The sequence below is a fragment of the Telmatherina bonti genome (assembly GCF_933228915.1).
Source record: "Telmatherina bonti genome assembly, chromosome: 15".
In the NCBI taxonomy this organism is placed as follows: domain Eukaryota; kingdom Metazoa; phylum Chordata; class Actinopteri; order Atheriniformes; family Telmatherinidae; genus Telmatherina; species Telmatherina bonti.
This window is the reverse complement of record NC_136613.1, coordinates 14,699,749-14,727,608: the sequence shown is the minus strand read 5'-3', so window position 1 is coordinate 14,727,608 and position 27,860 is coordinate 14,699,749. Positions and strand designations below refer to the sequence as shown.

Sequence of the window (27,860 nt, the reverse complement as noted above, 5' to 3'; positions counted from 1 at the left end):
GTCCAGTCGCTACATGTTTAGATTACAGAGCGGACTTGGGTAATACATGAGCCGAAACGGCCAGGGACTTCAGCAAAACAACCTTGTTGCTGGCCTAAAATTGAAAATAAAGATGAGTGACCATCTTCATCTTTCCCTTAACTATATTTTAAAACCACATCTAAATGTGCTTTCTATTTCTGTTCTACCCACCCACAAACCCTCAATCCATTTACGTAGATTAGAAGAAGGCTTCACCCTGCACTGTGTGGCAGGAACGTGCCAATTTAGGCTCACTGTACATGTAATTTCAAGAGAGTGCATGTTTATGTGTTTACAAGGGAGAGTGAACAGTGCCAGGCTGGCCACAAAGTCTAACCAAGTCCAGGCTGTAATGGACTGTGTCTGAGTGGAGAAACTCTTAAGGTCTGTCTTTAGGTCACATGCGCCGTCTCGTTGAGAGGCAGCACTCCCTTTGCTCACTCTCTCAGCCGTGAAGAGATTTATAGACCAACATAGACTTAAAAAAGAAAAAAGAAAATCTAAGCCTGCACAAGTGTACATCACAGAGCTCAAGTCTGGCTTGTTCCAGTGTGCTGAAATACTTAAATCCCTGAGCCTCTTCTACTCTAGCTGTAAATCCTCATCTCTTTTACATCAAGAGGGATTCGGATAATCATGGATGGTTATTTCTGCAGGCCTAACTTCATTGCAGGCTGATGATTTTGTGGTAACCATGAAATATTGTAGTGTTCCTTGGGCATTCGTTTGAACCTCTAGGGTTTGATGCACATACCTCTCTCTGTCTTGTTCGAGCAGTGTGGAAAGGCAGTTGCTCTTACGGATGAAAGCCTTGTGGCTCTTCTCTGTCTCCTCAAGTCTGTGGAGGGCCTTACTGTGAGAGTGGGACACCTCCTTAAGCTGTTTCCTCATCTTTTCTGAGCAGCACTTCTTGGCTTCAACCAAGTGACTGGACTTAGGGACAAAGAGAAAACAAAATGAGAGGCTGTGAGGGGGAAATTTGTTTGCTTCGAGTGAATAAAAAAAGGATGGCTTTGTGGTAATACAGCATCTGAATTTCTTCTAGAGGCAAATACTGATACCAGTTTTAAAGTATAATAACATTTCACTAATTTCTCATGAAGATGAGCATCATTTAATGAAATTTGAGTTTCAAAATGATTTATTCTTCATTAAGAAAACTCTTAAAAGGTTTTACTGGTTACATAATCTAGTAAACTTGTCCTGATCAGTTTTTATTGGAGAATTGTTCCTCTAGAGTAAACGGAATAAAATAAAATATAAAACAGGATTAAAAAGTAACATTGTTTACAGATTTAAATTAATCTCAGAACAATATATCCACAAAATAGTGCAAAATAACAAACGTGCAGTGATGCACCTTTATAAGAGAGCATCGCATTTACCTAATTTAGTTTGATAATTAAATCCTCGTGGTGTCTAGTTTCTTGCTGTGGACTGTAGTTACCTCAGAAATAGATCTTTTGTGGATATTCTGTGAATGGTCCTGCTGGGCCAAGAGGGAGTCTCCATGTAAGGCCTGGGCCACCATCTCCGTTCCCTTTAACTCAACTTTCAACTCAACTTTATTTATAAAACCTTTCAAAACAACTAGGGTTGGAACAAAGTGCTTTGCAGTCAGCTATAGTGAACCCACAGTAGACTTGATTCTGTGTTTTCTGGTTTCAAAATGGCTATAACCTCATCTCTGGCTTGGTGTGAGACACGTAGGCTCCAGTTATTTATGTGAAGAATTCTCAGGACAAACAACAACAACAGGACAGGTCTCCTGTTAAAAATTGAAATTTCAAGGTTTATTTCAAACATGTTCTTTCATTTACATCTTCGCATTTCATGTCTGAAAAGGTGTAGGTGAAAGTGTAAACTTATGTAGCCATACCCCTTGTGCACTATACATTTTAATGCTCCGACACTATTACACCATTCAAATATCCCACTTCACAATGAAAAAATTAAAAGTGAAGATTTCCGCAAAATATTTCTGGCTTCAAATACTGCCACATCAGCAACACCATCTTCTGTTTAACTGGTGTTCATCAAGCTTATATTTATTTAATATTTGCATTATATACCTTTTTCTTAAACTCTGTCTGGTTCTTCTGCCAAAGCAGCAGTGAAACCACTAACAATAACTCTGCTGGGCCAGAGCAAAGAACCATTTATACATTGGCGAGGGCTGGTTGGTTAGTTAGCTCATTAGTCAAATTTAACTCCTTCGTTAAGCAAAATTAGTTGTAAACCCCAGCAAAAAATGGCCATGATTTATAAAAAAAAAAAAAATCTTAAGCCTGTCACATTTGTCTTTTCAATATTTTCCTGTGCAAGATAAAATTTCTAACATTTTTGCTCTTCAGTAACTCTTGTACTGTTGAACTCTTTAGTAAGTCTTGTACTTTTTTAAGTCACTATTTTATGTGAGAAACACAAATCTTTTTATTTAAAGCAAGAATCCCTTCATTTCATGCAGCATTTCATGCTGAAACAAAGGACTACTTATGTCAGACCTGAAGATGAAGTTATGGACATCAACCAGCCTGACGACACTGTTGTGACCATCATGTTTAAAAGATAAGAGACTGTGTTAAATCCACTTAATGTGAAGCAGAAAAATGAAAAAAAAAAACTAAACACTGTTGAAGCTAAAGCAGTTTCAGTTTCTCATTTTTGCCCACGTTTTACTGCTGTATTATGTTTCAGTAGTCACATCTGGATATCCAACTCAGTGCACCATTAATCCAGTCACCATTAGCAGACTTTTTAACAGGTTATATACATAATCTAAACCTAATTTCATATATTGATGTGCTTTTAGACATCATATTGCATTCTCACCTGCTCCATGGCAGTTTTTTGTGTGCAGATCTTTAGATTCTTGGACATATATTTGTTTGTTTGGCAACAGCAGCCAGTGTTGCAGAGAGCATTAACAAACACACACCAGACAAACTGTCTCCTTGCACTGTACTCCACATCGTTTTCATAAATTCATGGGAAGGCCAAACAATCATCAGAGGAAGATGAGGATGGGTATTTAAAAGTTTTTTTTCTTTTGTTTGTAGAGTTTTTGTTGCAAAAAAAAGGGCATCAGACCAAGATTTGAAGGTGGGCCGGGTGTGCCAAAGAGCTGCAGGCTATGTTTGACAGCTGTCCTAACAATTAAACACAATCTCCACATGAACATTTAGCCACAACAAAACCATAGATCTCATAGAACCATAGACCTCATAGATCTGACGTCCTCTTCAGCGTTTTTCTGCCGGGTCGCTTTGCTCCTGAAGCACAACATTTTTGTGATCGTCAAGTAAGTTGTCATCACATCGGTAAAACTGTGGTAAGCTACCTTCATCCCACATAATGTGCTTTTGACTTCAGCGCCCGCATGACTGAAATGCTGCAGCGTTGCTCTGATCTTTTGCTTCCAAAGCTTTAATTGGTCCACACTGTGGAAGAAACAGCTGTTAACCTTTCCTGTTTCCACCCCCAGGCCATGGTCAAGGGACACAAGGGAGATGGTTCAACCTGGGCCAATTCTTCAGCTAGCTTCAGGGTTAACCTCTTTCACTTTACACAGCAGCGGGGAAGCAGACACAGAACTCTGCTTGCAACCAAAGGAGCGCTGGCATTTATTGCTCTAGCTTGTAGCAGACATTATACATTTTTTGTGCCAGTAAACAGGCAGTTTCTTTAAGCCAACTTTTTCAGCTCTGATCACATGCTCCGCCTCCTCTCTAACATGCATTACGTTTGTTGTTCTGAGAAGAAACATCTAAAGTAACATAATGATGTGGCTTAATAGTCTCTAAAAAGGGATTAAAGTGTCTACATAGGAGGAAAGATTTGAAGTGGTTGAACACTGGAAACAAGAAATGGTGTTCCTCTGATGAGTTAGGTTAAACAAGGTCTTGCTTTCTTTTGTTGCAGTACAAGTGGTTATTGTGTGGCTTTTAAAAGTGATGCAGATTATATAAGACTTTATGGGCTAATCCAAAGTCAGATGGCCCCTTGTCATAACAGTTAGTGTTACTGAAATGGATATGCCTGGGCCTGGCATTGCCTGCAGCAAGGCTTATGTCATCTCATAGTTTTACTCTCAGCACATTTACAGCAATCACTATTAGTTTGGATGTAGAAACTAAATAAAACCTTCCAAGAGGTACCAACTACATGAGCTAGATACAGTATGTGTTTGTGACTTATGTCACGCATATGTATATGTGTGTAATTGAAGCAAATCTCATCAGCCAAACATTGTGTGCTGTCCAAGTTTCTCTAAGTTAATGTTCTCATCCCAGAAAGCAAGCAGGTTCATATTAGTGAAAGATGATGTCATCTCTTTACTCCTCAGCTTGGCTTTTCTGGTCCAGTCTCCCACAAGTTGCCAAAAAAAGCAGGAATGTCTTTTATTTTCTATTTTGTCTTTTATGATTTTTTGTGGTAAAAGCAATTTACATATTCTTGCGTTTTAAGTATTTTGAGCAAATGAAAATATATTTGAAAGTCTAGAGTTATTCTGCAATTATAGCTTCAGTTAAACAACAGCTCCTTCACACTTTTATAGTTGTTCATTACAAAATCTGTTGCTGAACAAAAGAAGAGTAAAAATCTCTCTGCTTTAACACTTGGTCTTTCTTATTCCCAAGTTTGCAAAGATAACGTTTACCTGTCATCTTTAGTCCCATTTAAACAAGCCGAGTACTGTTTTTCAAGGGACAAACACAGTGCAAGAAAAGCAAACTAATCAGAGGGAGATGTTTAACTGTTTCAGATTTCACCCTACATCCTTCACATGCTAAATCCATGAGCGTCTAGTCCTCACTTGAAATATGGTGTCCCCACAGAAGTATTTTTCTCTTGTGGGAAAAAAAGCAAGTGACATTTTAAAAGTGTCTCTCTTGCTCTCAATGCTGTCCGTTGTATCAATCAGGAAGACAGATGAAGCTGTCTTGGCTCTCTGTTCAGTCCTTAACTTGACTTGTTTCAAGTACAGAAAAGGACGATGGAAACTCAACTCTGAAGGTGTACAAGAAACAACCAGAACAAACCAAACTAAAAAATTGCTAAATCTATCCTGATGGCCCATTCTGAAGGAAGAAAACTGACTTCATTTGGAGACAAAAAAAAAAAAACCTCAGTATTGAGCTTTATTAGATTATTATTACTACAGGAAAAGTTTTGGATCAAGAAAGAAACATGCAGGAGAGCTGATATAAAATAGTGAGCTTTAACACACATTCCCTGTGTTGTCCAGGGGGTTGTGAGCCTTTTGACATAAGTGCTAATATTTTTTTTCCTCGCCTCTTTTCATCTGATCATGCCATTAAATGTGTCAAACCCTGATGCATTCTCCTGCTTTCTTTCCTTTGACTCTCAATTGACTGATGGAAAATGAGTCTGTAACACCTCACAAATATCTCTCTTGTGCACACAGATGGATTACACGAGTAGGACGGTACTTTTTCTTAAGTGGACAATCAGCATCTAGATGATTTCATGTGAAAATACCTCAAAACTTAAGTTCTGGCTTGGATCCAGAGTCAGGCATGGTAACGGTTGCCAGGTCTGCTCCACCGAGGACTGTCGGCTGGCAGGCAAGTTGGCAGCCGAACATGTGGCTTACCGCCTCTGTTTGTTTATCAGAACGGCACCCAGGGCGGCATGTCTGCACCCCCACCCCCCACCTCGTATCTGCTCCTTTCTACTCTCAAGGGCACCAGCTGCCCTAAGAAGAAACCATAATCATTTCCTAGAAATAGTTTAATTTTTTACACTAAGGTGCAAGTTTGACAGTGAATGAGAGGAAATGTGGTCAGTGGCTGATAAGGGCAGTGATGTCGCAAGGTAGTCTAATCGGCATCTGAGCAAAATTTATTACTGGTGTACAGGGTTTTTGTTTTTTGAAAGGAAAAAAAAAAAAAAAAGCACAGTCTTATCTATTTTCTTTCTGTCTAGCAGCAACATTTATATGTGGTTTTTTTGTATACAGAGCACATTTAACTGAATATCACTATTTTAAAGAGGAGAATCCATAAGAGTGACGAAATTGTCTGTTTTTACAAATTGCACTCAAAAGTCCTGTTTACAATGTGGTGACCTGAGATGATTAAATTCTTTTTTTTTTTAAGTGTAGTCAAGTCTAAGACAACTTTATTAGTCCCTACAGGGTAATTCAGTTTGACAGTCCTCAGTTCCTCACTTTAGTTGTATGCATTATCCCAGGCCACATTAATCATAGTATTAAATTAAGTATTTCCACAGAAGGTGTATGTCTGCTGTAGTCCAGATACACTGAATACATCACCCACACAAAACTTTCTGTGGTTACATCTTTAAGCCAAAAGCCCAAGTTTTAATCCTCTAGGTCCTGACAGCTGAATGCTTACTATTGTCCGATCCTCAAAATTGCTATTTGGCCCACTTGGCTTTTGGCTTTTTAGTTTTTTGGCCTCTAATCTTTTTTTTATATGACACAACTGGTCCAACATTGTTGGAGAGGAATAATGCCCAACTCTTCTTTACCTCAGTTCATTTGGGTCTGCATAAGTTTATGTTTGCACAGCTTTCTTAAATTCCTCCACAATAAAGATGGATATGGAGCCTTCCGTCCTCTTCCTGCATCTTTTACATGTGTAATTTGGCCTGTTTTCATAGCTCTTGTGGTTGAGTACACTGATGCAGCAAACATAACACTGACTGGTAAATGTAGGTGACTGACTTTTAAATATTGTATTTCAGAAGTGCTTGTAGAGTCCTCCTCTCAGATTGCAATTATCTGATTACTCTCAGATATCTGATTTTGATAATGATTTCACTAAAAATAATATTAAAAATATTCAGAATATCAAGGGCAGCCATATAGATGACATGCCTCCCTAGACAGAGCAAATCTGTGTGCCAAAAATATGACACACAGATGGCTGTACTGTATGCTGTGATACTGAATGGGACAGGTTTAAAAAAAAAAAAAAGAATCTGCGCAGGTCCCAGCCTCCGCCCTTCTGCACCTGTGTGTTGTGCAGTAAATTATTTTATTGGTGTTGTTAAACTGAGACCATGTACGACTGTAAACATTATAAATTATGTTTATTTCTTTTTTTTTTTTTTTTTTTAATTTAACAAAATATGCTTAAGAATAGGAATTTTTTTATGTTGGCCTTGATAGTTGGCTTCAAGCTACAGCGAGTTTCTCTCATTCACCTGTCAAAAGTCAGTTGATTAACACGTTGCTTTGGTAACGACCGTAACAGAATGATAGGACAGTAATTTAATGTGCCCTACTATTAGTTACTCTCGATCAAAGACTGCTGGGATAGGCTCCAGCTCCCCTACAACCCATATATGAATTTGTCATCCCACTCCTCCCCTCTTACCGCGTGCAGGTGAAGTGACACCCGCTCCCAAACTTCCAGCAGAATCGCCGTTTGTGTCCTCTTTGTTTGTCTCTCGGGTAGAAACTCACCGGAGCACTTCCGTTGTGAGACTGAATATGCAGCGTTTTCTTGTTACAGCTTTTTCAGTTTGTTTTAATTTTATTTGCAGGACTTTTTTTGTTTTTTGCATTATGTTTTTGGATTTGCAGCGCTCTTCTATACATGCAGCATTTTCCACTTTCATTTCCAACCTTATATGCAGCTGTACATACAAGAACTACATTTGGTAACCCTTCAAATTCCTATGAAACCAGTGTAGTGTACCTAGCTATTCTCTTCTATAGCTGAATACATAACTGACTTATTTTATAAGAATGTAATAACCCTAGGTCATGTGTAATCTTTGTTTATCTGAGGTTATGTTAAGATCTGGTAAAGATCAGACAAGGCCTTATTATGTCCTGATGAACGAGAATAGAATACTTTTTATAGGACTTTTCACCCCAATGGCTGTAACATTTCCTATAATTATGTTTACATAGCGAAACACGCTTTCCCAGCAGTCAGCTATCAGTCTAGGAGCCATTGATATTGTGTTGCCTGAACCACAGTAAAACAACTGGGGTGAGCTAAACCCTTCTACGGCATGGCGTAACTCTTGTATTGTGCTGTGAGTTTAGTTTTTTGACTTGCCCTTTTATTTTAGTTTTCTTTCCAAATTTTTATTGGGTTACATGTTTTGTAGCACTTAGACCTTGTGGGTGGTCTTCCCAACATTGCAGCAACAGTTCTATAAATCAGATGGTGGCCATAATTTTGGAGAGCAAACAATAGCCATTTGGTGGTGGGCAGAGTCATGAAATGTGGTCAACATTATTTTGTTATGATGTAAGTTGTCTCCTGAAGAAGTTATTCTTTCTAAACGGCACTCTGGCAGAACATTGTTTAGTAAGTAATGACTATGTGAAATTCTGCAGTGTACAGTTTATGTGGACTAATGTTCTGTGGAAAGACATTTTGTTCTGTGGAAAGACATATTTGATCCTCACATTCATTGTTTTTAACAAGTATTAGATTACATGAGCATTGCATGACATAGTGGTAATGGTTATTGACAAAGTATAGAAGCAATTAAGAAATGTTCCAAAATCCCCCCCAGATACAGGTATAATGTGGATGAGATAAGAGGAGTATCAACGAAAAAGCATAAGAGGAATGCAGAAATTTAGTCATGTTAATTGTGGGGCCAGAATTTTCATGAAGAGCTTCTTCAGACACATTTTAAGATATATTACTTTAAAACATTCAAGAATCCTTTTTATAATAATTTTCTGAAATGATTTGTCTATAAAAGCTGTCTTAAAGCCCTTTACAAATATCACAATCTATCATTTGATGTTAAAAAATTATTCTATAATAAATGCTGTAAGACTGCAGTGGGAGTCTCTGCTAAATTGTATGTTGAGCACTTTATTCAAGTTTCTATAGCTTTTTTTGCAGTTTATCCATTGAACATGAGCACATTTTCAAGCAAGTTCTGACATCAAAAATCCCACAGGCAAGTCATTCCTAAATCATACAGATATTCGGTAGATTAGTCCACAACAGGCCTGTTCAGATGTAACATAGAAGTTAAATGTTCAGGAGTAAAAACATTTGCCAAGAAGAGACTTGAAGCAAAAACTGTACACACTTTTTTCCCCCTCAACTAATCGTTCCTCAACCTAAAGCTTAAAAGCTTTGGGTTATTTACATAGCCCTGTATCTCCAATTAGCACCTCGTGTGCAAAATCTCCAGTAGCTCCTATCTCGCACTGGCAGCTGAGATTGGCTTTACTCAGACACGTGGATGCTGGCGTTCCAATCTAACATTGGGGATTAAAACTACATGGATCAATCAATCAATGGTGCAGAAAATGAAGGCTGTCACCAAGACAAGGCGGTGCAATATTTTTTTTGATTGCTCTCTCTGTTGAGACGACAGACATTAGAGGATAGATTTAGGATCATTGAATAAATTGGACACATGCTGTGGCTGAGATAGTGATGAAGATTGGCTGGAACACACCAGTGTTTGTGCATACCTACACAGATCCAAAGCACTGCAAGCAGAGCGTAAGGCCTGTGAACAGCAGAGGTGGTGGTATGAACACAGGCACTATGTGACCATTTGTTAGTCTATAACTTATAACTTATTTTCTTTTATTTGATGGGGATGAATGCCTGAAAAATACACATTTTTAGTTTGGGTTGGAATATGCATTTTCTCAAAGTAGTAGTACTTACACCCTCCTCCCCCTTTTGGCTCCTCGCCCTACAGTTGTGGGATGTAACACTACTGTCATCTACTCCAGTCACATCAATATGGGAATTTGTTTTTATGCTTAAGAAGCTTGCAACAATACCACAAGAAACTGCCCAAAATGTCAAGCAACAATGTTGGATAGTGTTACAGAACCTAACAAGAAGATGTAGTATTTTTATACTTAATATCTACGGTGAACAAATGCACTCAATTATATCCATAATACATGCTGTTTTTTATGTATTAAATTAGATTTGTTTGATTTCCATTTTAAAAGAATTTGAATGACATCTCTGTGTGAAATCAGCACATGTGCATAGACTTATGCAATCCGTAGATTACATTACCATGTACTTAAAATTAGCAAAAAATACTTGGAAAGGCTGCAAACTACCAAGACGCTGGTACAAAATTAGCAACAGACCTTTTTACATGAGAAGAGTGGGTGTAAATTACAACTGAGCAGAGATTGGTGGGGCTTTATCTGTTAGGGTAAGTTAGAAATGATAAGGTTATAACTCATCTTTTAATCTGTGATTAAAAAAAAAAAAAAAGTCGCTGTTGTCATAATGCTGTGTGTTCCAGTAACTACAGACCACTGATGTGTATTTACATGTTAAGGAAATGAAGTATAGACTAAATCAGAGCCTGAACCTTCTTTGATCCATAGCGTATGCAGCACAATGGAGAAATGACAGTGTGATTGCATTAAATACAGAATAGGGATAATAAGGATAATAATAAGGATTAAATACATTCATGCCATGGCCTTGTGTAGACAACTCAACACAACACTAAATAAGGGAGCTGATTGTGTATTTTTTGCTAATAGCAGCAACAAAGCTAACATTGAATTAAAAACCATTGTGAGCTGTGTGTCTTAGGTTCGGGCAACTTTTCAGTTTCAGGTCTGGGAATGTGCATGATGAATATTTGATTATTTCCAAACAACTTAAGAGGCAAATGCTCATACACTTCATATAATAGTTGCTTTAAAGTATAAAGCCAAATTTTTCTGATCCATAATCTTTAAAGTGGAACTATTATGTGCATTTCAGGCTAATTTATTTTTATTTCTGAGACCAGAAGGGCTGGGATTGATCGAGTTATTGTCACAAATCGCTTCATTTACTTCAGACCGACCGTCTCCATAGGCTGTCAGATCAGCCTGTGGGCAAAACGAGTGGATTGAGACTCTTCCGCATTAAGCCCCGCCTCCCGCCACTGCACTACACCGGGAGCGCGCACCGCAACTGCTTTCGCCGTCATTGTAACTTCTCATAAACAGAAGGATTAGGCTAATATGAACTCAATAAAAAAACAGAATACAATGTCAACACATAGCATACAGCCCTACATGTTCGAACCTGAATCAGACCCTGAAAACGAAGTGGAAAACAGCAACCCACAGCAATGAATGCAGAAGGATGTCTCTCTTTGGTCAACTCACCAACCATCGTTCGAAATAACTTTATCCGACGTTTTCCACCCACCTGATGTATTTGTACATGTCCTTGTTAACCAGTAGAAGGTAACCAATCACCGAACCTTATCCCCCGGGACGTCACAAGGATTTCCAAGTCGAAAAAACTCTCTAAAACGACGCGTTTTTCGTCGCCATGGAACCCGAACGGAGAGAGTGTTGGAACTCAAACTCAAACTCAAACATGCGTTTAGGTGATAAAACGCAGTGCCGTTCACATGTCTGATGAAGATTCAAGATTCAGAAATCATTCAGAGGATTCAGAAAACTCCAAATACCATAATAGGACCCCTTTAAGTTTAAGACTGTGCAGCCATGTTGGGGGGGGGGGGGCATTTTGCTTACAGAAAATGCCTGTAAGCAGCATATCCTGTTTTATGTATCCTGTGACAATCCACATGGCTAACAGCTACCTGACCACCAATATTCTGATTTTAGAATAATGAGTAGGAATGTCCCTGCGATGGACTGGCGAGCTGTCCAGGGTGTACCCTGCCTGTCGCCCAAAGCCAGCTGGGATAGGCTCCAGCTTCCCCGCGACCCTGAATTGGAATAAGCGGTTCAGAAAATGAATGAATGAATGAGTAGGAATGTGTTGAAAAAATGTGTTGAAGTGAAGACAACTGAAGATGTAACCATAAGCTTGTGTTCTGTATTGACTGTCTTTAGCCACTGGAGTATATCCTGCTTGTTAATTTTGAGCTTACAGTCGTTTCCATTGATTTAACAATAACTCATTGTGGCTTTAAAAAGGAGGCCACATGCCTCCTAAACCAATAACCTCTGCCTTTTCCCTCCCACCCCTCACAACTCTCAAAATCCACCAACAGCATATCAATGTCATGATGTTTTTGCCTGTATGAAAAGTCACATGTTTGAGTTCCAGGAATATGAAATATGTCGCTTGTCATATCTTTCTTTTTTATCTTAATTCTAATAGAAACCTCAGAGCGTCTCGGGCTCTCGGTAGCTCTTATGTAGTTGTATCTGGACGGTGTTAGTTTACACGAGTGAGCACATCAGCCTTAAACACCAGTGACCAAATCTTTTGCCATTTGTTTGGAACAGAAACTGTTTCCTGGAAAGAGTCAATTGATCTCCATTACATCCAGTCAGCACCATTGGCCATCCATTAAAACCAGTCAACCCTATTGATCGCCCATTAAAGATTACTGGGTAGCCCTGTTTCTTTGTCTCTTCACAGTCATTGACTCTAATTGATCTATGGTTATCTGAGCTGTAACCTCATTGCCCTGCATGAGCCTGAAAGCATGTAGTTTTCCTCCTACTGACTGCACCATCTGGAGCAAAGAGGATATTGAGAGTTTGGGAAGGATTTTAACTTCAAAATCACTGCAAGTCTGTTCTATTCAGGCAATGGTTTGGACATCTCTGGAGTTCTTCCCTCCATCTCTAATATGAATATTTTAACTTTAACTTGTCTGATTTACACAACATTTGATACCACTTCAGTGTTGTTGGGCGAAAGTTGGGATTAAACGTTTTCTGTCAACATCGTCTACTTTTTGCCAGTCTGGCCCACTGGGGGCCTGACTCTAACTCTGCCTGGGGCCCCTCTCCACCTCCTCCTAGGTGGGTGCATGGTTAGCTCCGGAGTGGAACGGTTGAGGTCTGTGCTTGAGGGTAGCTGCCGGTTGCCCGGGTCTCGAGGTCCTCTTGGCCTGCCTCTTGCCTTTGTGTGGAAAGGATCACATTGACATGATCGCTGTTCTCCAAACATGTTTCACTCTGGATATCCTGCATGTGACACAGTCACTAAGTCGTCCTGCAGGTATATTCACTAACAGCAGGTAGCTTTCTTTCTGTGTTTCTGATTTATATTTAACTTGTTAGTTTCTGGTGCTCCTGACAGTTATTGGCTTTGTCCTCCCGCAGGGGGACCACAATTCTGTGGTTGGTTTGTATGTGTATATGTGTGTGTGTATGTACATGCATATATATGTTTGTATATGCATATGTATGTACATTTTTAGTGTTTCCCCACTGTGACACACTTGACACAGATCAATGGTTCATTAACAGGCAGGTGCAGAACATGAACACAAGTTGCTGGAGAACCTTTTCACTTGAATTAAGTTTGTTGTACCAGAGAAATACAAAAGCCTGCAGGACGGTAGCTCACAAGGACTGGAGTTGCAGACCTGCTTTAGGGACCTTGTTTCTAGCAGCCTGGTACTAAGACATAATTTTTTTGTTATCTTTTGTTTCTTACAAAAATACCAAAGCTAAAACTATTTGACAGGCATAAAATGGTAGGAAATAGTCATTCCCATAACCAAGTGGTTGGGAGAAAGCTGGGCAGTTCGGTTAAATGTGGGTGAGAGCTCCTTGTTTTCCAGATGTTTACAGTGCGCGATATCATCGCCTTCAGAGAAGTCATTGAGAGAAACGGACACCCAAAACACACCAACTTTTAAAGTGTTGAACACAAAAATATGTGTTGTCTTGTGAAAACTGCAACAATCTGATTATATGGAAAATCTTGTTTTCGGCTTGGCTTATGTCAGAATAACAGTATCAAAAGTGAAGCATGAACCTGACTATTGCATCTGGTCCTACCGTTGATCAATCTGCGCTTTGATGTGGAAAGAAAATTCAGAACAATTTGCAGTAAAGTTTGTCTAAGAGTGGCTGTGTTCAACAAGTAAGTCAACAAGTAGGTGATCTTGCTCAGACATTTTTTTTAACTGTGGGTGAAGTGGTTCCTCCTCCTGATTAGGGCTGGGCGATATGACCTTTTAGTAATATCCCGATATTTTTATGCCATGTCACGATATACGATATATATCTCGATATTTACCTCAGCCTTGAATGAATGCCTTGGTTCTTACAATCACATCAGTAAGATGATTTTGTGTCTCCATTAAAACATAATTGTTCATACAGCATTAAGATATGCTGATTTTAAACATTTATGCCAAAAGGATGAAATTGTAACGAAGCAAACTGATCAAAACCGTATTTATTGAAAAGTTAAAGCAGTGGCAGAAACATGTCATTTTAAAACAAAATAAAGTGACTTTGCATGATGTAATAAATGCAACGTATGAAAAAGGGGGCTGTAGGGGGTGAATTTTCAAATGATGAACTATTATAAGGCTTTGCTTTATGGATACGTTTTTGAGTTGTCTGTATTTTTTAGTTTAGCGTAGAAATCAGTCTTATAATACAGGCAGAATGTCCTTGTATCGTCTCCAATAAACGGCTTCAGCCAGCTTTTAATTCAGGATTTGATTCCCACTCCTTTCTGTACTTTCTAGAGACATGACGAGCTAGATAGATATTTAGCTTGTGTCACACACACAGTGGATGAGGTGAGTAAGTGACAGAGGCTGTGAATGTCATCAAATAGAATTAATTATTTTTGCATGACGTGAAAAACTTTGTAATTTACGTCCCACTCTGTAATCCAGAGCGGGATCAGTGGCGGATTTGGCTGTTCATTGTGACTGTAGGTGGCTGCAGCCGGAGCGACTGAGTGCTTTAGGACGGGGAGAGACTCTCGTTCTGACAATAACTTTACAATATGCGCTTTAAAGTCAGTCGCCAAAACACCAGGAAAGTTTCTAATAACTCCAATAAAAGTCACTAGATTTGTCGCTTGTCGCTTTTCACAAAAAAGTCGCCAGATTTAGCGAGTAAGTCACCAAGTTGGCAACCATGGCTACACGCTGCCTCTCATGACGTAGCACGTAGCTCACGTTATGTACGTAACTAGGTGCGCTTGCTTTAACTCTCTGTGCAAAGCGGTGGAGAGTCGAGGAGAAGGGAGAAAACCCCGCCCACAGCTAAGAACAACTGCGTGACAACAGGCTACTCGAATATGACAAATATAGGCATTTTCTATATCGCACAGGGGACTAGCCACGATATCTCGAGTATACTCAATATATCGCTCAGCCCTACTCTTGATAGTAGGCTGTACATTTTTAAATCATGAACAATAAGAAATATAGTTAGACCCCTCAGTTTACTGTAAATATGTAAAAATTCTGACCAATCAAAATGTTCGGCCAGAAATGAAGTTGTTCATTTCTTATATTTTGTATGATTCTTCACAGCTGAGAAAATGCAGGAAGGATTTCCTAAACAGCCGAGAAAGAGAAAATAGTTGGTGGAAAAAGTTGCAAACTACAAAAGCACTCAGAGAGCACAAACCTCCGCCACGACATTTAAAAAATTCCTGGATCCAAACGGTGATCCAGATCACCATCTAAATTAAATCTGTTCTTCCTTTTCACATTTCCAACAACTCGCAAAAATTTCATTAAAATCTGTCCATAACTTTTTGAGTTATCTTGAACGCAAACAGATAAACTCCAGTAAAAACATTACCTCCTTGGTGGAGGTAAGATAAAGCCTTGGATCACGCAAGGATCAAAACCAGATGGGGAGAAGCCAAGACTGGGTGCCACTTTCAAATCTTGCTAGCTCGCCAACATTACCTACCCCAGCTTTAAGAAATAATTGTCATCTTAAGGTTTTTGAACAGAACTGCAATTTTGATAATATACATCTTCCTGGCTGTCTGGGCTGATGGTCAAAAGTTGTTTCGTGGTCCTTTTTTGCTGTGCTGAAGTTATAAATGTTCAGATATCAGCAACCATGAAAAGGAATTTAAATAGCTGGAGGTTATGTGTCAAGGAAATCGTTTATACATTTACAATATTACATTACTAGAACAATATGTTCTTACCTAAAAAGTATAAGTCATTTTTAGTTGTAAAGGTATATTTTGTGTAGTTGATCTTTTCCAGAAAACTAAAATGATGTTTTTGCATTAAATAAAACTGTCTTGAATATTTTAACATTATCTCATGCCACTGAAACTGATCCATCAAAACAGATTTTTGCTGGTAAATATTAGCTAGCACACTCCCACGTGCTAATCACTTGAATTGATACCTTCTGTGACACAGAATTTCTAGTCCAAAGCACATATAGGAGTATGTATTTCTATTGAATAAAGCACATTATAACATCATTAAATTCCTTATAAATACAGGGGAAATAAATTGTGAGGCAAATACTCGTGGGCACGTGTTGGCTTTAGTTGTGTCATTTGTAAAATTAAAATTGTGTTTAAAGAGTGTGCATGCCATGTCAGCACCTTTTACTCATTTAAACATTTGGTTAACTTCTGTACCCACAGGCTCATTGTAAAGTACTTCACAGCTCATTGAACACAGAACAGCAATGTCAGGCGGTTTCATTTCGTGTTGCCAACTCAGGCATCCAAATTATGCCTGTGGATGGAGCGAAAACCACACGAAAAAGGTAAAACATTTGCAGCAATTGTTTTCACAACCTAAATATATTACATTGCTGCTGATTATAACAAAATGAAACCATCCTGGACAAGTACTTCCAGTAAAATGTTTTGGCATACCTTTAAAACTCTGAGCTGCCTGCAAAGTGACATAATTAAACTTGCAAGTGAAGGTAATCAGATAACCTGAAACATCTGAAATGGTCATTACCTCTCAACAAAGAGCGAAAGTCTGACATATTTGGACAGGTCCTGGACTATGTTTACAATTAAGGCTTCAAATCCAACTCACCTCCCTGATTCATTCTCCCCTCACCCTCTCCCTTTTGGTCTTTGGCATATTTTCCTATAGCTGTCCACAGTGAGAGTGAGAGGGTCTTGAGGACCAGAGAGGAGATGAATGAATGGCAAGCTTGGTCCATCAATAGCAGGGGTGGTCTTTCAACAGGAGAAGCCTGATGGATGAACGTAGAGAGCAAAGGCGGCTGATAATGAATCTAAAAAAGGTGTGGCCAAGGAAAAGAAAAAGGCCTACAAAGGAAAGCGTTCATCAAGATTCCCCATCCATCTTTTGAATAGTCTTTAACATGGTGCTTAACTCGAACTGGGGAAAAAAAAGTAGCACAAAAACACTCGAGGAAGTGTGTTCTTATAACCACTGAAAAATTGATTGGGAGACGGTAAATTGGAGGACAAGGCAGAAAATTTGCATCAGATGTTGTGTGTGCGCGCGCGTGTGTGTGCGTGCGTGCGTGCGCACTCCTGTTGTGAGCGCTTTCGGCCTGAAGCAGCAATACACTGTGGCAGATCAGAGCCACGCTTGATTTTCTCAAGCACAGAAGCAGCCACATGCAGCGTCTTCCAGTCGCATGCAGGGTTAAAAGAGCAATATAGATCACAACAAGATGTAATGCTTTTGATTGCCAAGATGGGTGATAAATGCATCCTGCTCTCTGTGGGGGCTTTACAGTAAAAACCTCACAGCAGCAGCATTGAGACTGAATTGTAAATAGTAAATCTGTCTGAAGTTACATGAGATTACTTACATTCACATGCATGCATTCATCATTCCCTCTGAGTCCAGTGTGTATGTGAGGGAATTTTAAATCCACTCCTGGTAATGACAGTGGAGTTGCTGTTAGTGGGAGATGCAGACTACAAATAAAACAATGAAGAAAAATCAGTGAGATCACAGCTGTTGTTTTTGTTAAAGATTAATGATACAGTCATTTGCTTCTCCTGATTAGGATTTGGCGCAGGAAACATGCTTAAAATTGTCCCTCATACGGCCAAGCGGAGTCGTATTTCTCTGAAAACTGATGATCAGATAGTCAGACATTTCAATTTGGCAGATTTGTAGCTTTATTTGTAGCTTTACCTCACATCCACATGTGTGGGTTTTTTTTTATATAAGTTTAACAGGCAGAGGTACACAGTATTTCAAAAACTGCATATCCAGGAAGGACACTGCTGTAAAACCCAGAGATTTACAGTTGACTTCAGCCTGGTATCTGTTTTAAAAGCTCTGGACCAGGCTTCCTGAGATGGCAAAGCAATAAACATGACCTCATAGCAAACATAGCAAAACAAGAGGAATGTAGCAAGAAGTAGCAGCAACAGGGAGGCTAAATATAACCAGATGCTTGCTTTGAGAGCACTAGCATTATTGTTGCCTTAGCTAACATTTATGCACATATTTCTGACAAAAAGTGCATTTAAATGTTCACAGATAATTAATAACCTGAACAGTCTGAAACAAAATCCCACAAGTTGTATTTCATTGGTGCAAGAGTCCGATGAATGAAGCAAAGTGTTGATGTTGGTGTTCTTTCAGCCGCAATTTAACCCAGAAACGGTTTTAGAGTGGACAATCTCGCACAGACAATCAAACAGAGAATTTACTGGGATGTTGCAGGCTCGCTGTTTTCCTTCATTACCTCCGTTCTTCCTGAACTGACCTAAATACAGTGTAGGATGTGCACACACCATTTCAGTTCATTATGAGGATTTAATGGGGGAAATGTCCCCGTTTTTGTTCTGTTTTTACCAGATGCATCTGGAACAGAAGAGGAGAAACAGCCAGCAGAAAAAACAAACATCAAACCAGAGAAGAGGAAAAAGACAACAGAGAAAGCAATCAAAGCCAAGAAGAAGAAGAAGAATGAGCAGGTTGTGTCCTTTCTGAGTTAATGCTGCCTGTTACATGTTTTTACCGTACATGACATGTAGAGTGAGCACATGAGGAAAACTGTCCTTATTGGTGTGAAACCAATAAAATTGACACCAGAAATAAAAAAACAAAAAAAACAAAAAAACAAAACAAAACAGGAAAGCTAATTATAATCTATTATAATCTACCATTATTTCATACTAACAGTTCACAACAAAAGCAGGGGCAGAAACTTTGAGTGCAGGCTGCCATGTCAGTGTGCTGTTTTTGATATTTTGTGTTAATATGAAGCATTTTTATTATAAATAAGTAAACTTACTTCAGTAGTGAAGATATAATATTTTGAAATCAATTTTTATACAAGTTCCAAACTTTGTCCCTTTTTCTGGGACATTGTGGTGTGTTATTGTGTTAAATAAAACGTTAAAATGCATTTGGAATTTTAATTTGTCTCTCTGTTTAGTAATATTGTGCATATGATCTGGAATCTCTCTTGGTATGTTTATAGAATTAGAGCAGACTAATAATATAATGATGTATAAAACGGTGTTATGCAAACTGTGCTTATACTGAATGGTTAATTAATGTCAGATATGAGTATTTTGCCTAAATTGTATCTTCTTTTTGTCCCGTTTTTACAGGAGCGTGTAATCCCACAAAGGAAAGAGACGGCGGATGAACAGTCAGCCAAGCCCAAGAGGAAGAGGAAAGTGAGTGTGGCATCACCTACTGTTGGTAAAAGGGATAACAGGTGGAGCACAGATCAGACATACACAACGTAGTTTTTACTATTGAAAAGAGAAAATTGTTACAGCAGCTGTCAGCAGGAAGTTTGAGACAGACCTGAGCATGGAAGCAAAAACAATCAGTAGGTCTTTACCAGCAGGTCAGTGTGACTATTAGACTTTATGGATTCATCGTATGTGGTGAAAATGATAGTCTTTTATGATTGTGCAAGCTGACTTGTGCGCAGAAAAAGTTTTAGCTTATACAGCGGTCTCACTGGAGCAGCAGTAGCAGGACTGTATGTGCATGTCACTTGCATATGTCTTGTTTTTCAGAAGAAGAAGAAAACGATTACAGATGTGTTGGCCACCTCCGAGCCAAAGCCGGGCTGTCCAGCTGACCTGCAGGATCTGGTCAAACAGTACTTCTCTGACAAGCGCTCTGTGATCGAGCTGGAGGAGCTGAAGTTGCAGGGTGAGTCGCAGCCATTCCCTCTTTTAACTCCCAGCTTCAGTCGATACCTGCTGACGGTTTGACTCTAAAGTCGCCCTCTGTCCGCTCGCGTCCTTCAGACTCCTGCTTCCTGTCCAGTAACGACTTGACACACACCCTCTCCTCTTATCTGAAGCAGAGTGAGTGATGCTCTGACCTTTTTCAAGGAAATTTTTTTTCTTGGCTGTTTACCTTTAGACTCATGTTTCATTGCTTTGTTTTGTTGTTCTAAGTTTGTCCCAAGTGGGCAAAGATCCAAAAGCAGCAGACAGAAACGAGCTCGGTGGTTATCCTCATCATCTGCAGCTCGGCGCTTCGAGTCATCGAGCTTATTAAGTAGGTTCAGCCTGGGATGTTTCTGGACTTTTTACATAACTCAGGATGATGATTGTTGTTTGTTTTTTATTTCATTCACAGGCAGATGACTGCTTTCAAAGGCGAAGCCAAAGTGGTGAAACTTTTTGCAAAACACATCAAGGTAATAAAGAATTTAAAAGTGATTTCCACACTTGTGAACTTTGACGGGTTCTACTAGAACTTTCTGTGTTCAGATAGAGGAGCAGGTAAAGCTGCTGCAGAAAGGCACCACTCACATAGGAGTTGGAACTCCAGGCAGGATCGGTGCCCTCATTGACAACGGTGTGTGTGTGTGTGTGTTAGACTATTTGACTTCAAAGTTGTTGTTGGCGTCTAACTCCGACTTTTTCCACAGAGGGTTTGAACTTGCAGGCTTTGAGATACGTGGTTCTGGACTGGAACTGGAGGGACCAGAAACTCCGACGGATGGTGGACATTCCTGAGGTGAGCTGCTGCCCCCTGCTGGACAAAGTAGATAATGAACTGCACAGCTGATGTGTTGGTCTCATTTGATGTCATTCTCGGCTCAGATGTGTTAAAAATGTGTTACTTAACTTTGATTCATGTAGCATCTAAAACAAGAGGATGCCTCACTTTTCTTCATCTTGTGATCAAAAGGGATCAATCTTTCAGGGTCAAATGGCAAAATAAGAGGATGCTCAAGATTATCCAACCATCCTAATTCCCCAAGGGAACTGGGATTGGGCTTTAGTGTGTCTTATAACTATGTAAAGGACTGTATAGTAGCTGAAAGGTTCTGATCGGATGAGTTTAAACACAGCCTCAGTCTCATCCCTGTTCCTGTGGTTAGATGTATTTTTGTGTAGCGTTACTCCAAAACACCACAACAGCATTCTGGGTGTTTGCAATGACAAAGTAATCCATTTATATTTTGATAAAAGCAGTTTGATTCTTTTTGTTTATTTATGTTATGAAGCATGTCGAGACAATCTTTTATTTCCACATTTTTTGTTGTTTCTGTCAGATCAAACTGGACTTCATGAAGCTGCTGGAGAGGGGAATCCTGACTGCTTGTAAAGAGGACAAAGTCAAAATAGGGCTGTTTTAAATGAACACTGGATTCTCTGTGCGGATGACACAGACATCCCACATAGATAGAGAGGAGCTGCTTCCTGTTCTTTCTGTCCATGTCTGTGTCACAATGTGGTTTTTTATTATTATTATTATTGTTAAAGAGCGTGTAGAACATTTGCTTGTTGGTTTAACTCTTGCAGTCCAGTGTTGATGTGATGGATTGAATAAACAGACTCATTATGAAACCCACATCCTCTTGCTTGTTTACTTTGACTTTAGGGTGTCCCTTCTCTTGGGAAGGCGTGAGGTCATCAGTTTACTTGCTCACCAGGAAGTTCCAGTAATCCTTTAGATAAAGTTATGTAAAGCAGCTCAAAACTGAGAAGTTTTCCTCCAAAGCTGTTTATTATTCTGTTTTTTTGTTTTTTTGTTTTTAATATGACAAAACAATAAAACAGCACAGCTACTTTATCTTTGTTCTTATGATTTGTGTTTCAGGAAGGAAGCAGAAAGAACAAAACGCAACCACTTAGACTGGTGGAGGTAACAGGAAACAGAAAGAGGTAGCTCAGTAAAGGACTGTGGTTAATAAGTAACGGGTCACAACCGTCTCCCACACAGCAAAGCCTGCTGGGAAATCTGGTGGCAAGCAGAGTGGTGTTTATGCGTGAGTGTGTACAGAGAGATATCGCTGAGAGATTTTTTTTTTTCTTTTTTTTCTTGGAATCTCCAGCCATCCATCTAGTTCTTCCTCCACCTGAAGGTCCAGTTATGGGGAAAGAGAAAACCAAGCCGGGGCCCTTGTCTCGAAGGCCAGACAACTCTGCCTTCAAACAGCAGCGGCTACCTGCCTGGTCTCCTATGCTAACTGCTCACACGGTGCTACCTTTCTTCTACCTAATGGCTTCAGTGTGTCTGCTGCTGGGAGTGTGGCTGCTGCTTACAGTGCAGAGCACAAAGGAGATGAAGGTGAGTGAAACTGCACCTCAGAGTTTTACCAGTTTGATTTCTCCACATGTAAAAAATCCAGAAAGGTGTGTGTATGTGTGTGTGTGTGTGTGTGTGTGTGTGTGTGTGTGTGTGTGTGTGTGTGTTGGACGGCCATTGAGTGGAAAAGCTCAAATGCTCTTGCGTGCAATAAAAAAAGGGAGTGGCGAAGAAAGATCCAAGGTTGTGTTTGGGGGGGAAAAAAAGTTCTTCTCTGGTGATTGAACTTTGCAGTTCTGTCTTTTCAGATGGATTACACCGAGCTCGGGGACTGCAAAAGATGTTTTGAGATGAGGAAAAATGTGAGCAACGCAGCGCAGCCCTGCAGCTGTAAGGTGGAGTTTTCCATTGAGAAAGCCTTTAAGGTAACCGCTCCATCAGTCTGATGACATGCTGTGGCAGCATATGGACTTGGGGGAGCATTTCAGCCTCCCAGGTTATTTTGGACATTTGGTTTTAATAGTCTACATCCAGTTATGCCCCTGTTTCCATCCAGTAACTCCTCAGAAAACTGAAAATTCAGTCTGACGTTTGTGTTTCCATTCCGTCTCTGTGCCAGGGAGATGTCTTTTTCTACTACGGTCTGAAAAACTTTCACCAAAACCTCCGTAGATACATGGACTCCAGAGACGATGGACAGATGGTCGGCAGGAAAAAGAAGTTAAAGGTATCTGGCTCTCCCACTCGTCTGCCTGCGTTTGACCAGAGAGGAAGGATGTTTCCAAACTATTTAGCCTGCTCTCTGTCGCAGGTGTCAAACTCTGGTCCTCGAGGGCCAGGAGGGCCAGTGTCCTGCAGGTTTTTGTTGTCTCCATACTCCAACACACCTGCCCAAAATGAATGAATAGGTTGAGACGAAGCTGTTCGATCCATTTGATTGGAATCAGGTGTGTTGATGCAGGGAAACAACAAAAACTTGCTGAACACTGAGGACTGGAGTTTAACACCCCTGCTCTACGTTATCAACAACTCTCAGTATGAAGGTATTTCTCTGGAATGAAAGTATTTGGAATATGCACATGAAATATAAAAGCTCTCAGCTGATTGATAGCTGGTGGGCTTATGTAACTTGGGCCAGCTGATGTGGACACAAGTTAACAGCAGATGTCTTAAAAAAAAAAAAAAAAAAATAGGCGCAGGACTCAAAGGGTTAAACTTAAGGGTGTTGATTGGAGTGCAGGATTACAGTTCTTTATCGAGCAGAATTTTATTTTTCAGGATACTTAAATGTAGGTGTTTAGTTTAAAAACAATATCCTAAATCATGCGGCTAAGTGTCTGAAATTCACCAAAACACAGTTTTTCCCTCTTTCTGATACTTTACCAGGACTTAAAGCATCTCTGTTCTCCCTCGTCTGTGGGTCTGTTCGCCGTCAGCGGGTCCGGTGGAGCCAAATTAAGTGACTGAATATTCCACTTGGTTCATTTAAAAAAAAAAAAAAAAAAATCCCTGAGTTGCTTGTGCAGTTTATTTGTTCATGGCACGTCTGCTTTGTGAAGCACCGTCCGTCCAGATTCGCTGCGTTTGGCTGAGTGAGCAGACGGTAAATCTGTCTTCATCCAGCTGCTTCTGTCACATCATCAGAAACACCAGTCACACACTCGCGTTCATACACGCACTGTTTTACATGCTTCAGATGTCGACACGTTCTAAGCTTCCTCCGACCCCCCCCCCAATCTTTCTGGTTCAGGTTGGTCTGGTTGTCACAGCGATACTTATCCAGCTGGATCAAATAAAGTATCATTTAGGGTTTTTATTCCCAGCGTTTATGAATACTTTGCATATTGAACTGAATGTTCTGTGTATATTTAATATGTGTACCTGCTGGGGAGGGCTTCATGTGGCAGGGTGTTGCAGATGGGTCTCATACCATCATCCAACACCTCCTCCTTAAAAATTCAGCCTTTTTTTTATTATTTATTTATTTTTATTTTTTTTAGATAAAGATAAGTCCAGGTTTTAATCTTCTGAATGAACGTCAGCGGAAGCAGCTAAACAGGTGTGAGGTAGGAATTCCTGAGGCTCTTAGTTGTGTACTGCTCCACTGTCAGGGAGTCAGGATCCACTTAAATGTTGCATTTGAGTTTTCTGAGTCTGCTGAGATCCGTTGCTCTTACATCTGCTCCCCCTTCACACAGCAGTGGAAACTATAGCATGAACAACCACACTCAGCTCCCCGTTGGGACATTGTACTCACATTAAGAGCATCTTCACCGCCATGTTGTAGGTTTCTCCTAATGCAAAAGCCACACTCATCACATGCAGAGTGTTTCCTGCTCTGCTGGCGAGGAAGTAATGAAAAAAAAATCCTGCAGCTGTCTATGAAACATTTCTTCAGTTGTTTGTCCGGTTGCATGAACTAACTGTCAATATTGGTGATGGCAGTTAATGGGACACATTTTTTCTTGCTTGTTCTTTAATATATATAAAACGAACCTGATGTGAGAAGCTGAAGAGGCAAACGGTCCGATGTAGAGAGCTTTCTAAGTCTAAAGCTCGTCGGTTCCTGCTGTTTTTCCTGCTGATCTCAGAGTTTTGACAACTCTGGAAAAAAAAAAATCTCGACTCCATCACTTTGCACGAGCATTAATACCAACTGACCAATAATCTGATAAATTCATATTAATGAGGAGAGCCAAGAGTGAAAGTAACCTGTTTGGTATCGTGTTTTCAAAACGAACGCAGAAGATAAGACACACCTGTGATGATGCTGATAAGTGTGTGAGCAGCTTTCTGAAGCAAAGTCCACTTTAAATACTTCTTTTCCTGGTTGTCTTCAGAGCATTAACTCTGTGAATTTTCTGGTTTCTAAGAAGTTATATCTAACTTTTGTTTTTTGTTGTTGTCATTTCCTTCTCTAGAATCCCAGCTCATACTGCGAGCCATTTGCAAGAGACCAGAACGGCACCCCCATTGTTCCCTGCGGTGCTGTGGCGAACAGTATGTTCAACGGTAAACAGCACTCATGGCACACATAACCAGTCATTACATCCTTTCCTCTTAACTGGACGACTGACTCCCATTTTCCTCTCAGACTCATTCAGTCTGTCCTATGTCAACGCTCACGTCAAAGTCCCTCTGTTACGGACCGGCCTCACCTGGTACACCGACAAAAACATCAAATATCGCAACCCGAAGATGGAGAATTTGTCGCTAGCCCAGGTGTTTGAAGGTAAAGAAGGGGAACAACCTCACAGAATGTGCTTTTTTTTTTCTTCTCTTTTTCATGCACCGAGCCACATTTTAAATGCTTCCCCCTCAGGTACAACACAGCCGCTGTACTGGCAGAAGCCTGTGTATGAGCTCGATTCCCTCAACCCGACCAACAACGGCTTCATTAACGACGACCTGATTGTTTGGATGAGGGAGGCGGCGTTCCCAAACTTTAAGAAGCTCTATGGGATTTTACACCGAGCTAATAAACCCTTCACAAACGGGCTTCCTGCAGGGAACTACAGCATCCAGATCTCCTACAGTATCCTTTCACTGCTGTTGGGGGATTTATCTGTTGGCTTTCTCATGTCCTATTTCCTTATTTCAACCGCTGTCATCAGCACACACACACATATACACACACACACACACACACACACGGCCTGTGGGAGACCACAGTACATTCTGTTTTAAGCCTTGACCTCCTGCCTCCTTCAGACTTTCCTGTGCAGTACTTCCACGGCAGAAAGGAAGTGGTGCTGACCACATTGACCTGGTTTGGAGGTCAGAACCATTTCCTGCCTATTGCTTACCTGGTAACCAGCAGCCTTCTCCTAGTGACAGCTGTGGTCCTCACGGTGGTGTGGTGGAAGTTTGGAAAGGATGGGAAGAACATGAAGGAATGATGGGTAAGAGAGGAGCAAAGGAAAGACAGAAAATCCTGAAAAACAAAAGCACTGATGGGAGTTAATGGAGAGTGGTTTAAAAAAAAAAAAAAGTTAATTTGGGACAATTTTATCATCAGTGGAAGAAGTGATGCTGAGTCTGACATCTCGATGATGGCTTTTGTTGAAAGTAATAATGTTGCTCTGAACTCCCAATTGTGAAAGCTTGTGGCGTAATGCTGCATTTGATGGACCTCAGCTGGAACTCAGGATCTCTAAAGACAACTTTATGTATGCCGACAGGGTCATTCAGTTCAACAGTCTTCAGCTCAGACCACAACACCGCCGGTAAAACCAGTAAAGAATATAAAAACATGCAGAACTGTGCGACAGCTCCACCTCGTATACCAGCAGCTTCATGTCTGAATGATAAAAATTAAGGATGAAAAAACTTCTCATGGAACTCACATATTTTTATCCTGATCAGGAGAAGAAACAGCTCGTTGTGGAGGTTCAGTGCAGTCAAATCTGACTGCTGCTCAGACACTTCAGTCAACTTTCTGATGTACTTTGAATTAATATTTCACCCAGTCGTGCTGTGATTAAATAAGTATGAAGGTCGGCTATGCAGCTAAGTTATGTAAACATGATCTAACAATATACGGGATGAGCTCAAAGTAACACACGTTTCTAGCCTTTCAAAGCATGTAAACCTCTGTGGCGCGCTGACCTTCAGTACGTACATTCCTGGAGCTGTCATTGCTCTGTAGCATCACAGGACTGATAAACCAAGCTCAACTCTTTTTCTTTTTTTTTCAGCTTTATGCATCACAGCAGCTAGTTCTGGTTTACGGCACACATATTATCACACGGGCTATTCTGAAACCATTTTATGGCAGATTTGGTGAAGAAACAACAGAAGAGATGAGTCACCACTGGCTTTTACTGGCAGGAGAAGGTTTAGAGGAGACAGGATGCCAAATTAGCCTTTATTTGGGGCACAACAGTGAAAACCTACCAAGGTTTAGTAATGTTTCTGGAATGATCCAACGAACGGCATAGCCTGAAGAGAAACGCTGTGGTAGAGCGACAAGTCGCACTGTAAACTGAACAGAGCTTAAACCAAGTATCAGTTAACCTTGTAAAGCTCTGGTGTTGTTTGCTTGTTTTTGGGAGGCTTTCTAGTCAAACGTCATCTGTTCCACAGAGGACAGTCAGGAAGTTAACAAGCTCCAAAGTGCACAGCAGCAACTTAACGACGCTTAACTGGAAAAATCCTCACTGAAGAAACAGATCTGAAGAGGCTTAGAAGACAGTTTTTCTTTTGCATTTACAGTCTGAGCTGGTGTGTGTGTGTAAGTGTAATGGACTAATCTCACTCCCAAGTGCTGAGCAGCAAGTTCCCAGTCGCAATCAAATGCAGCATTAGCACAGAAGCTAATCCATTTTTCTTGATAAAATGTATTTTTTTAAAGCACACATTGATGTAATGTTATTTATTACATTGTGTTGACACGGACTCCAAAACCAGTAACTTTCTTTTCACATTACTCAGATGAAATTGCGTTGTAATTATGAAGGAAACAAACGCTAAAGGTTGCAATAAAACATTTCCTTTTAAAAGTTGCTTTATTTTTTTTTTATTTCTTTGTACAATCAGTGAGACACAAACTCACACACGGCAACCAAGAAGCATCAAACTCTGCATCGGTCTCCTTGGTTACTAAACACAGTCAAAGCATGACAGTGGTGCAGCTGAACAACAGGTGAGGTTGTTCTGTAAAGACCAAAAAAAAGCAGCTTTATGCA

The 27,860-nt window shown here is 40.1% G+C and overlaps 2 protein-coding genes across 4 annotated transcripts in view; both read left to right on the top strand.

Moving 5' to 3' along the window:
- cmss1 (cms1 ribosomal small subunit homolog) overlaps positions 1 to 21,998 on the top strand; it is a 38,425-nt gene extending 16,427 nt beyond the window's left edge. The window contains exons 2-10 of one of the 3 annotated variants that reach the window (XM_079254575.1): positions 18,517 to 18,635; positions 19,278 to 19,346; positions 19,698 to 19,836; positions 19,935 to 19,994; positions 20,088 to 20,190; positions 20,272 to 20,332; positions 20,406 to 20,493; positions 20,567 to 20,655; positions 21,980 to 21,998. In XM_079254575.1, coding sequence (XP_079110701.1) covers positions 18,517 to 18,635; positions 19,278 to 19,346; positions 19,698 to 19,836; positions 19,935 to 19,994; positions 20,088 to 20,190; positions 20,272 to 20,332; positions 20,406 to 20,493; positions 20,567 to 20,655; positions 21,980 to 21,991 — 740 coding nt within the window. In that variant the 3' untranslated portion in view covers positions 21,992 to 21,998. Of the gene's footprint in view, positions 1 to 18,516; positions 18,636 to 19,277; positions 19,347 to 19,697; positions 19,837 to 19,934; positions 19,995 to 20,087; positions 20,191 to 20,271; positions 20,333 to 20,405; positions 20,494 to 20,566; positions 20,656 to 21,196; positions 21,567 to 21,979 lie in introns of those variants that run through there. The other 2 variants (XM_079254574.1, XM_079254573.1) reach the window with 2 other exon arrangements.
- Positions 21,999 to 22,017: 19 nt separating this feature from the next.
- tmem30c (transmembrane protein 30C) lies at positions 22,018 to 27,456 on the top strand (the record flags this gene model as incomplete). Its single annotated transcript, XM_079254572.1, has 7 exons — positions 22,018 to 22,215; positions 22,482 to 22,598; positions 22,793 to 22,900; positions 25,095 to 25,185; positions 25,268 to 25,405; positions 25,496 to 25,708; positions 25,885 to 27,456. 7 exons carry the CDS (start codon positions 22,018 to 22,020, stop codon positions 26,070 to 26,072), a joined length of 1,053 nt encoding a protein of 350 aa, XP_079110698.1. The 3' UTR covers positions 26,073 to 27,456.
- Between the last annotated feature and the right edge of the window lie 404 nt (positions 27,457 to 27,860).